Source organism: Photinus pyralis, unplaced genomic scaffold (assembly GCF_008802855.1).
Source record: "Photinus pyralis isolate 1611_PpyrPB1 unplaced genomic scaffold, Ppyr1.3 Ppyr1.4_LG2, whole genome shotgun sequence".
Taxonomy (NCBI): domain Eukaryota; kingdom Metazoa; phylum Arthropoda; class Insecta; order Coleoptera; family Lampyridae; genus Photinus; species Photinus pyralis.
Window position 1 is genome coordinate 4,614,363 of NW_022170403.1, and position 12,620 is coordinate 4,626,982.

The following is a 12,620-nucleotide window of genomic DNA, read 5'->3' on the forward strand; positions in this document are numbered from 1 at the left end:
TATATCATTGACAACAGATGTCAAGCATTTGTCAAGTATTTCTAAAATACTTGAATTTACCTTGGATTGACACCTAAGTACGACTGTCACATTGACAGGCGGCCGTTTTACTTTATCATTATGGACTAGGCCATAATATTGCAAATTATGGCCACTAATCGCGACTGTAATCACCGCATTATCAAGCAATCGTACCTAAAAACTTTTTTGGGGTCTGGTGTGCTTCAAAACGTCCAGAAAACGTAATATTGGCATATCGAAAATTTAGCACGATTACAATATTTTCCTTTATACATACTTTACTTATTTGACGTTACCACGACCTAACGGTGTAACTCGTATTGTATCGTCCCGCCTCGGTCTTCACATAACTAACGGGCAGTTTTGCACAAAGAAAACAATGCTAAATCTGTGTAGCTACGGAGTGTATGTATATGGACATTTTTAAAGCCGAATCTTACGCATTAAGTTCACTATCTTACATCCTCCACTTCCATACTATCTTATAATACCTACTTAACTACAAAATACAAGAAGTATCTGGTTAGACCCAGTACCTACCCTTTTTCCACCGGATACTCCCGTCTAGGACTTAGCTGCTGGCCCTTACCGATACAAATCAAACTCTCAATACAAGTACAATTGGAATTCATTAGTAGCCATTATTTAGATATTCACAAAGAAAAACGATATACCTCACTGTAATGGCTATGAAGATTTGTCCCCTTTAAATCTCGAATTTCGCGTCAAACTCCTTTAAGACTAATTTGCGCCGCCAAAACCGCAACTTTTGGCTAAGAGCAATTCTGCGACCTGCCAGGCGTTCGCTTTCCTGGACAGCTTCCGCGATTCTCCTTAATTTCTCATCATAGGGCGAGGGCCTAAGTTGGTTTTCGTTAAGAAACACCCAGATCGAATTACCGTTTTATAACCGGCCGGAAAGGTTTGAAAAATTAGGCTACAGTCTTTCGCACGCCGACTTCTTTTAATACAGGACTGTATCTAAAACTACGCGTCCCAAAGTATAGAAAGTACCCCTTTGAACAAAATGATATTCTATAATTGCCCTCACGCACGACTATAGGATCAATTTGAAGCAATCTAATAAATTTCGACAGAACATTAAGAGTGCCGTTGCACGATATATTGGTTTATTTTATCTTTGGATCCTTTACAATGATAAATAAACGATACAATATACAAACTTTACAAAACTATAGCTAATAAAGATACAGACCATTTAAATTCAGTACTTAATGAGTAACAGCACCGTTTGAATAGACAAATATATTCGCTAATAAAGAATAGTTTCTTTAACAGAAAATGTCCAACGCTGAAACTGTTTATCACTTCACACATTCCGTTATCATTATACGAAAGCATAACTATTTATGTAGGAGAGTAGCATAAATACTCCAGTTTAGTGCATTTTGACTTATGACTACGTGCCATAAGGCACATCTTAAAATTAAATGACTTGGTGATCACACTTTTCACGGCGAGTTAATTGCTTTTTAAACATTAAAAATAGGAACGACTTATTTATTAACATTCTTATCTTGAACATCCTAAATCTAACTTAATTGCATTTCTCATCCTCGCAGACGTCAAAAATACAAACGGTTATAACCTAAATCTTCGCAATAAACTCTTCAGATACGAGCGGAAGATAGAAAACCTTTTATGTTTAATCGAGGCGCCCCAACGCGGACGCGCTCTGGCTTTTAATTTCCTATTTGAGTAATCCATTTATGAACAACACGTCTCTAATAAATGCAGGCATGGCAGACTGCACTTGGAGAACAAATTAACAGAACAGCATGGAATTCCATTATGAGTTCATAAACGACATCTAAGGAGCTCATATTGACTACTTATGCTTTCAAATTTCGCAATAACACCTATATTAAGCTTTAATAATATAATATATCACCTGATATGACTGTAGAGAGCTTTATAGCTAATGATATACAATCTTGAATGCTTTAAAATAATGTTGGGTACAATCTAAGTTACATTTTTAAGTATCCATGGGACAAATTTAGATATTCGCGTACATACACCCGGTAAATTTGCTTCGGCACATCCTATTCCCCATGATATAATACCCGCTAGAAAATATCTTCCGTCCTTTCCTTTAACTTGTAATGGACCTCCTGAATCTCCCTGACACGAATCCTGTCCTCCCGTTTCGTGGCCGGCGCAGAGAAATATATCAGGAATAAATTCGTGTCTTCCGGCTCGTAAAAACATGCTTTTACAGCGGTCGTTGCTAACGATGGGCACTTGTACCTAAAAAACAATTTCAATTTTTAGAGAAAGTAGGAATAAAATCACAAAATCTTAAATTATAACCATCAGTATGAGCAATATTTTTCAATAAATGTTCGCCATTCCTCATGGACTTCTAAAAATTTCGTTATAAAAAGGAAATTAAAATGTTACGATAGGGAGAAACATATTTTCGTACAGACGAAAAGAATTATTTCAATTATTTCATTTCAGATTAAAATCTCTTTGTTTGTTTTTATTATTGTGAATTTCATTTTAACAGCGTACGCGTTGAGCTTAGTTAATTGATACAGTAATACAAGACGTGCACTAACTATATCATTACAAAGTTACTCACAAATCGGTCTGCAACAGATTAGTAATTTTTTTCTTTATTTTTAACATTATTTCATTTACGCCCTTTTGCTTTGCGGTTAAAATCATTAGGCAAAATTTTCGATTTTGTAGGTTTATGGTCTATTCTTTCTTTCTCAAATACGTTTTAGATGTTGAAATTTCTGCGTGTAATTTTCATTTTATTTTACATGCTCTATTTTTATATGTAGACTAAAACATGGCGCGTCTATTGTGTTAAATGTTAGATGCACTGTTTATTTCTTAAGTTTTGTAACATTCTGAAGCATGATATAGACTAGATTTATGAGAAGTTTACGTGTAGAAATTTAACAGGACAAGTTGACGTAAATCTTGTTTAAAATGCTGTGCATCATCTTCACAATGTTTTAAAAGTTAACACCAGGCGGCACGTCCAACATTTAATACAAAAGATTGCATTCTTTTAAATATAGAAAATACATTACACGCGCTTTAAGCTTTTTACGTGTATTTCTACAAGTAGAAATTACATGTAGGTACTTTACATGTCGAAATTTGATCGTCTAACAGGGGAGGAGATGGCGTGCAGCGAGTAGGTGCGTGATTGTTGTGGTTCTGCAAATCGTTATTCTTTAAAACTGGAATCGCTGATAAATGTTATCTTCTATAGAAAAAAAGCGCAATCATTGGCCTCGGTGCTTTATAAGCTGCATACAATATGGTGAACACAAGACAACAAAAAAAGAACTACACGGATCTCAAGGAGGCGATTTTTGAGGTCGGTATCAACAAAACTCCACAACTGCAAAATATCTACAGCACGAACTGTTTAAATAATAAAACTAACTAAACAATTTGCAACTTGGAAAATAATTAATTAATTAAAAAAATTAAGAACGCGCATTGAAAATTTTGAAGAATACTCCAAAAGAAATTTTGTGTGAGTGTTCGGTATAGAAGAGATACCTAATGAAACCTTACTGCATAAAGAGTTATCAATTTTTAACGCAAACTTCATAACAACATACAACAATGCGACATCGACGGATGTCACAGAATCGGTAAACAAATAAATGCATCGCCTGAAAAACCTGAACATAATATTATCAAATTGATTAAGAACTCCCTTGATGCAAAGAAAACGTTTAAAGGTGGCTACTTTAGTAATAAAATAAGATTTGACCAAACTGAATTACTGAAGACGTTGTAATGATTGTAATTGTAATTGTAATGATGTAATGATTTATTTTCTCCATTACGACGCATTATTATTGCTTACGGTTTATTACTTGTTGAAAGACCCCCGTATCGTTTAAGGCGATTTGATAGAAGGCTCCATCTATTGATGGAATTTTACCGCGCCGATTGCCAGGGCCTTGATTTGTCGGCGCCGATTCTCATATTTCTTTTTCCTTTATAAGCCAAAGCACGTCAGTTAAAAAATTTCCGCGAAGTTATTTCACGTTCCACTTTCATGAAATAACTTTCAGCATGTAAAATCGGTTTTAGGCCCATGAATCAAAGTAGGCGTACTATTGCAAGTTTCCATCTAACAAGCACAAAGTTAAACGGGAACTACAGTCATTATATATTAATCTCGAAAACCAGAAGGTATGAAACAAGCTAAAACACTAAATGTAAACAATAAACAAAACCTGAAAGCATGTATGAAAGGAAAACTTTCCAATATTTATATTTCGCATATACGATGAACCAACTTCCCGATTTGGGTACATAAAAAGAAAATTGCTTACCTCTTGCAAAACTGAAGGCAACGTTCCACCTTCGCTAAGCCTTCCCCATCCTGTTACGGTAGCGTTTTCTCCTATAAGGAGATCATCAGACGCGGGGAGACAAATCGGAGAAATATGCGGAGCAAATTCCAAGGATTTGTCAAGCTTCACAAGAGCTAAGTCGTATTCGTAAGTGAAAAAGTTATATTTGGGATGAACTATTTTCTTAGCAATTCCACGTTCAACATACGGCAGATCCTCTTGCACACTTGAAAAGTCGTATTCTCCAACTCGAATGCGTATTTGCGATGTTAATAAACTGAAAGTAAGATGTTTAATCTATTTAGTATTTACTTGGGATAACTTTCTCGATTTAAGGGCAGAAAGAAACTTGAAAAGGTAAACAAAAACATTAATATGTCACTTTTCAAGTTACGTGTACCTTTCTTAACAGAGATCAAAATTATTTCAGAATGACAAACTTGATTTGGACAAGCATAATGCAAAGTTGAAATTGTCTTAACAACACTTTTTCTTTTTATATTATCCTGAGTTTTCATGTAAATTTACAGCCTGACCTAAACACATGGCTCTGAATAGCTCCTCTCCAAGATTTTTTCAACATTTTAGCATATCTTGTTATCTTCAATATGGGAACGTCAAAGGCACTATGCGTTGTGGCAGAATAAAAAAATACAATAAGAACAGTATGTTCAGTTGACAAAAAGATTACTTCGAGTTTTGATTAATTGAAAATTAATTGGTATAGGTAGTCGTTTTCATATGTATAGCTCCGTAGAGCAGGTGAATAATATTCAAAGGTGCAATAAAGCAGGTCGATAGACAAGAATTGGTATTTTTCTCGGTAATTTGAATTTAAATATTCTTACGGAAAGAATTCAGTTTTAGCAACTCAATTTATTTGTATTGCATTAAAGATGAGATCGCAATTTGAAAATAAAATAGATGAGAATTCATTTTTGAAATGAAATATATATTCCATTTCCCTTGAGCGGTCTGCAAATCAACATTCCTCATTGGTCAAATAACGAAATATCAATAAATGCTCTTGACAACTGTCAGTAATTTTCAAGTAGTGAGGCAATAACTTACTCCGTTGTTCAATGCCACATTAATTAATAAGTTGACAACAATAGCTATCAAAAAGTGCGGTTGCGTCCTCGTAATTTTCATTTGACTTGAGTTAGGGCCAAATTGTGTTTCACTGCAATTTTAACTATTATTACAGGTGGAATTTATATGTATAATTATACCGGGTGATTCATTAGAAGTGGGGACAATTTGAATTTCCCGCAAATCAAAACAAGTTAAAAAGTAATCGTAAACGATTTACATAAAGCGCATTTCCACTTGCATTCATTTCCCATTTGTAAGATGCAATTTATGTTAAAATCGTAAAAATCCGATCACAAATATGAAAGATAGCGTTGCACATGGGCAATCCATTTTTGCCGTGTTTCTTCAAGTTCAGTTTATGAGAAGAATTTCATTTCAATGCTTTTTTAAATAAGAAAGTTGGAACTGCGCATGCGCAAACCTAAATTTTGAAACTAATGTTAGATTTTCCTTTGTTCCAAGCGCCTAAATATCAAATTTCACTTAAATGCTTCCATAGATAAAAAAGTTGGCACTGCGCATGCGCAAAACCAAATTTTGAAGCTGGCGTTTGATTTTCCTTTATTCCAAGTGGTCATGTATCAAATTCCATTTAAATACTTTTATAATTAAAAAAGTTTGCAATTCGGTTTACAAATGGCCGAGATGCGAAAAGGGCACTGTGAATTTTGAATCGATTCGACTCAACTTTTGGCATTGCGTATTATATGGCTAAAGCTATGCCCATATTGAATTTCATGCAATTCAGTTAATAACCAACGGAGATGTAAAAGCGATCGGACATTTCTAAACAAAGTTATCATTCACACGGACAGATACAGGGACAGACAGACAAAGGAACAGACGGACAGACCAACAGACAGACAGCAATACAAAATTATAAAAGATCTCTAGGATCGTTAATAAACGGCAAAAGTGTAAAATTATGGAACATGTAAAAAACGGTTTTTTTTTATTTTTTACAATAACTTTTTTTGTAAGCGGTACAGAAAAAATTCCTTCCTTGGTGCAAGACTCGACACTATAACGAACCAAATAGCGAAACAAGTTAAAAAGTAATCGTAAACGATTTACATAAAGCGCATTTCCACTTGCATTCATTTCCCATTTGTAAGATGCAACTTCTGTTAAGATCGTAAAAATCCGGCCACAAATATGAAAGATAGCGTTGCACATGGGCAATCCATTGTTGACGTGCTACTTCAATTTCAGTTTATGAGAAGAATTTCATTTCAATGCTTTTCCAAATAAGAAAGTTGGAACTGCGCATGCGCAAACCTAAATTTTAAAACTAATGTTAGATTTTCCTTTGTTCCAAACGCCTAAGTATCAAATTTCACTTAAATGGTTCCATAGATAAAAAAGTTGGCACTGCGCATGCGCAAAATAAAATTTTGAAACTGGCGCTAGATTTTCCTTTATTCCAAGTGCCTATGTATCAAATTTCATTTAAATTCTTCCATAAATAAAAAGTTGGCACTGCGCATGCGCAAAACCAAATTTTGAAATTGGCGTTTGATTTTCCTTTATCCCAAGTGCCTATGTATCAAAATTCGTTTAAATTCTTCCATAAATAAAAAAGTTGGCACTGCGCATGCGCAAAACCAAATTTTGAAATTGGCGTTTGATTTTCCTTTATCTCAAGTGCCTATGTATCAAATTTCGTTTAAATTCTTCCATAAATAAAAAAGTTGGCACTGCGCATGCGCAAAACCAAATTTTGAAATTCGCGTTTGATTTTCCTTTATTCCAAGTGCCTATGTATCAAATTTCATTCAAATACTTTTATAAGTAAAAAAGTTTGCAATTCGGATTATAAATGGTCGAGATGCGAAAAGGGCACTGTGAATTTTGAATCGATTCGATTCAACTTTTGGCATTGCGTATTATATGGCTAAAGCTATGCCCATATTGAATTTCATGCAATTCAGTTCAAAACTAACGGAGATGTAAAAGCGATCGAACATTTCTAAACAAAGTTATCGTTCACACGGACAGATAGATGGACAGACAGACAAAGAAACAGACGGACAGACCAACAGGCAGACGACAGATAGCAATGCAAAATTATAAACGATCTCTAGGATCGTTAATAAACGGCAAAAGTGTAAAATTATGGAACATGTAAAAAACGGTTTTTTGTTTTTTTTACAATAACTTTTTTTGTAAGCGGTACAGAAAAAATTCCTTCTTTGGTACAAGACTCGACACCATAACGAACCAAATAGCGAAAAAAGTAGAACAATAGCTCTTAAGATAAAGAACTAGTAGCGTCGCAAAACGAGCGGACGGACGGACGGGCGGACGGACGGACGGACAAAGTGGCCACAATAGCGCATTTTTTTTTAATTTTTGTGGAAATGCGCTAAAAAGTAGAACAATAGCTCTTAAGATAAAGAACTAGTAGCGTCGCAAAACGAGAGGACGGACGGACGGACGGACGGACAAAGTGGCCACAATAGCGCATTTTTAGCGCATTTCCACAAAAATAAAAAAAAATGCGCTATTGTGGCCACTTTGTCCGTCCGTCCGCTAACTTTGCGACGCTACTAGTTTTTTTATCTTAAGAGCTATTGTTCTACTTTTTTCGCTATTATGGTGTCGAGTCTTGTACCAAGGAAGGAATTTTTTCTGCACCGCTTACAAAAAAAGTTATTGTAAAAAAAACAAAAAACCGTTTTTTACATGTTCCATAATTTTACACTTTTGCCGTTTATTTACGATCCTAGAGATCGTTTATAATTTTGCATTGCTATCTGTCGCCTGCCGGTTGGTCTGTCCGTCTGTCCCTTTGTCTGTCTGTCCGTGTGAACGATAACTTTGTTTAGAAATGTTCGATCGCTTTTACATCTCCGTTAGTTATGAACTGAATTGCATGAAATTCAATATGGGCATAGATTTAGCCATATAATACGCACTGCCAAAAGTGGAATCGAATCGATTCAAAATTCACAGTGCCCTTTTCGCATCTCGACCATTTATAAGCCGAATTGCAAACTTGTTTACTTATAAAAGTATTTGAATGAAATTTGATACATAGGCACTTGGGATAAAGGAAAATCAAACGCCAATTTCAAAATTTGGTTTTGCGCATGCGCAGTGCCAACTTTTTTATTTATGGAAAAATTTAAACGAAATGTGATACATAAGCACTTCGAATAAAGGAAAATCAAACGCCAATTTCAAAATTTGGTTTTGCGCATGCGCAGTGCCAACTTTTTTTATTTATGGAAGAATTTAAATGAAATGTGATACATAGGCACTTGGAATAAAGGAAAATCTAGCGCTAGTTTCAAAATTTTATTTTGCGAATGCGCAGTGCCAACTTTTTAATCTATGGAACTATTTAAGTGAAATTTGATACTTAGGCGCTTGGAACAAAGGAAAATCTAACATTAGTTTTAAAATTTAGGTTTGCGCATGCGCAGTTCCAACTTCCTTATTTAGAAAAGCATTGAAATGAAATTCTTCTCATAAACTGAAATTGAAGTAGCACGTCAACAATGGATTGCCCATGTGCAACGCTATCTTTCATATTTGTGGGCGGATTTTTACGATTTTAACAAAAGTTGCATCTTACAAATGGGAAATGAATGCAAGTGGAAATGCGCTTTATGTAAATCGTTTACGATTACTTTTTAACTTGTTTTTATTTTTGTGGAAATGCGCTAAAAATTATGAAGTTGGCACTAACAGATGATCATTTATTTAATTGCAGTGGTGTATCATCATGCTTTCAGTAAATCGTTTACTTATTTATAATCTACAAATACTGCTTCTGTTTTACCACAAATTATAAACTAACACTAGACACGGTCACGTTTCTTACATATTTTAGTGCACCTAAAAATTGTGCAAAATGGAAAAAGTAATAAACCGCAAATGGCACACAACAATTAACGGCGACCCTGGTTTCTTAAATGACAGTCATGACAGAAAAAAATTCCTAACGAAATTCAAACCGTCAATCTAATAATGCAAAAAATACTAAAACCTTACGCGCGAAATTCAAGCGATCATCACTTCTAATGAATCACTTTAACACCATTTAATTTAGTGTAACTGCGTACCTACAGTTTTCTGCGCCACTATTCACACAACCATTAAATTTGCGGTCTGCAAACAAGTGTCAAACTAAATGTTTACCACACACACACAGTCCAACTGAAAATATGACTAAAAAACGTCATCACTAAATTCGTCGATTTTGACACGATACGATAATTAATTAAAACCAAATGTACAGGGTCACTATTACCACAGATATACGTATATCTGTGCTATTACGGAACGAACGCTTTCACGCTCAAACCGTTTGAGATGTAAAAGACATGAAAATTAGAACGCGTCCATTTTGAAATAATTTCACATACTTTGAAGTTAAAAAAATTCTCAACAAATTTTTATAATATTTAATCCATGCAATATTAACCTATTAACGTTGTGTGTATCTTAGAAGTAACAGTGTTATATGTATATACACTGTGTCCAAGATAAGAATAAGGCTCATGGAGATCTCGGAAACCACAGATATACGACGATGGTCAAATTAGAGAAAAGATGCCACATTTAATAGTTGTTTACTACTTACTACTTTACTACTTTAAAGAAAACCACAAAATTCCGATTACTTACGAAGATATATGTATATGCCAGAAAAACCGAAATTTGCCAATCTCGATTATATTTTTTTCTGGTGTTATTTCGACATATACAAAGAAATAAAAAATACTTCCTCATTTCCATTTTCTGAGTTCTACAAGACACCGTTAAGAGATTTTGAATACAACGTTTCGTTTCGGAGAAATCATCATCAAAATTATTTTTTTATATTGCCCGTAAAAAAGTGCACACTGTATTGAGTAGAATTTTTTATTACGAATACGATGTACGGTACACAAAAAAAACAAAGTTTCAACATGATGGTGCAACAACGCACAACGCCCCGAATCATGTGAGAATACCTCTCGAACAATTTTTTTTGAAAATGGAAAATTTGTCGCATAGGTATTCTCGCACGATCTTGTTGAATCCAACAGCTTCCCACTTTTGTTTTTTTGTGCTGTATATCGTTCTATTCGTAATAAAAAATTCTACTCAATACAGTATGCACTTTTTTACGGGCCATATAAAAAAATTAATTTGATGATGACTTCTCCGAAACGATGTCTTGTAAAGCTCAAAAAGTCGAAATGAGAAAGTGTGTTTTATTTTGTTGTACCTATCTGTCTAAATAAAATCAGAAAAAATAAAAATGAAATCGGTAAATTTCGGTTTTTCTGGCATATTTTCGGAAGGAATCGGAATTTTCTGGTTTCCTTTTAAGGTAGGTATTCACGTTCAGTTCGCCGGCCGGCCATGGACTGTCAGTCCAGGCCGGCCGACCGTGATCGTTGGTCAATACACACGTTCAGTTTTAACATCCGGCCATCGCCGGCAGTCCATAATCGGATACGATATTTGCCGGCCGGTCGTATTAAATTCAATACACACGCACAGTCTATGATCGACAGTTGCTTGATATAGGTATGTTAGAACAAGACGATTGTTGTAATTTTAGAAGAAGAGAAAGGAGAAAACTGTAGAAAATTTGGGTGAAAGACTGCTCAGAAAACGTCACACCTTATCTCACATGGAGATAATACGAGAACTCCGAACATCAAGTGAAATTGATTTAAAGAACTACCTGGGAATGGATGACAATTGCTTCGCGTACTTATTGAATTTAGTATTACCATTGAATATCAGGTTTATTGTTCAATGGTATTACAAAAAAGACACTGTTATGCGGCAAGCATAGGACAAAATTTTACTCCAGACTAAAATTAATCCGTCCGTCCTATGCCGGCCGGCCAAGCAGTACACACGTTACGATCTTCACTGCTATAGACAGGCGACAGGATTTCGCCGGCCGTCTGCCTCTACGTGTGTAGTGAAAAGCGATCGTCCGGCCGTGGACTGACAGTCCATGGCCGGCCGGCGAACTGAACGTGAATACCTACCTTAAGCATGACAATAACGTTGCGCATACGTTTCTTTTATTTGACCATCGTCGTATCTTCTATATTGTTTCGGAGATCAGATCTACCTACTCGTCCAGTAAAACTCTTCTTATCATTTAAACATACCAATTACACATGATTGACTTTGAATCACAATTTTGTTACTCACTCGTTCGAGTACCTACTACAGTTTCAATGATATCTGATATAATGCTGCATCCATTCCATCGGATTTTTATTGCACGATATGATTACATTTTTTTTAAATATATTTATTAACAAACAGAATTGACATAATATGATAACATGCAGGCATGGGACCTTAAAACTAGACAGTCTTGGATGGCAGGATGGGAACTCTTCCAGCGAGTTGTAGTCTTCTGGAGTCGTATTGTAGTAGAAATGGTTGTGTTAGTGGGTTAGCATGTGTTTCTAGCCAGGTATGATGACTTGCACTACGCTCTTGTATGATAGTCGAAACGAAAGGGATCAGGAGATGGAATGTAACATTCTCTTGGTTACGTACCAAGGTGTGTCAGTCATAGCTCGCAGAATTTTGGATTGTGAGCGTTGAATAATTGCTGTATTTGATTTGCTGGGACATCCCCACAACACTATACCATACGTCCAAATAGGTCTTATTATTGTCTTATAAACCAAGATTTTGTATTCTAGGGACAATCGGGATTTCCTTCTTATCAACCAGTTTAGATCATTGAGTCATAGGTCGATTTGTTTTTTTTCTTTAAAATGTGTACCTTCCAGGTAAGTTTTTCGTTGAGGTGTAGACCTAGGTAACGTGTAACAGATAACAGGTATAATTAAATTGTTGACGGTAACTGGTGGACAGCGGCGCTTTTTCAGTGTCAATGTTACCTGAGTTGACTTACTTTTATTAATTTTGATGTTCACTTACTTTACTTTACACTAAAGACCGGATAATCGCGGCATCTTCTCTTCTAGTAGACAAGGACGTTCCAATAAAAAAACTCAACTTCAAACTGAGTCACGTTGAAAACACACTTATGGGGGCGCCGAACAAACACTTCTTCTTACAGTACCTTTGATTGGCAAAACTTCAAAACGTAGATCAAACACTAACCGCGAAATCGGAATCTTCAAACTCACATTGAACGAAAAC

At 35.3% G+C, this 12,620-nt stretch overlaps 1 protein-coding gene across 2 annotated transcripts in view; it reads right to left on the reverse strand.

Annotated features, from left to right (window-relative positions):
* Window positions 1-1,157: 1,157 nt before the first annotated feature.
* Window positions 1,158-12,620, reverse strand: part of LOC116164892 (serine proteinase stubble-like) — a 31,808-nt gene continuing 20,345 nt past the window's right edge. For both annotated transcript variants that reach the window (XM_031479139.1, XM_031479140.1), the window contains 2 exons: window positions 4,362-4,659; window positions 1,158-2,292 (listed from right to left, as the gene is read on the reverse strand). In XM_031479139.1, coding sequence (XP_031334999.1) covers window positions 2,008-2,292; window positions 4,362-4,659 — 583 coding nt within the window. In that variant the 3' untranslated portion in view covers window positions 1,158-2,007. The remainder of the gene's footprint in view (window positions 2,293-4,361; window positions 4,660-12,620) is intronic.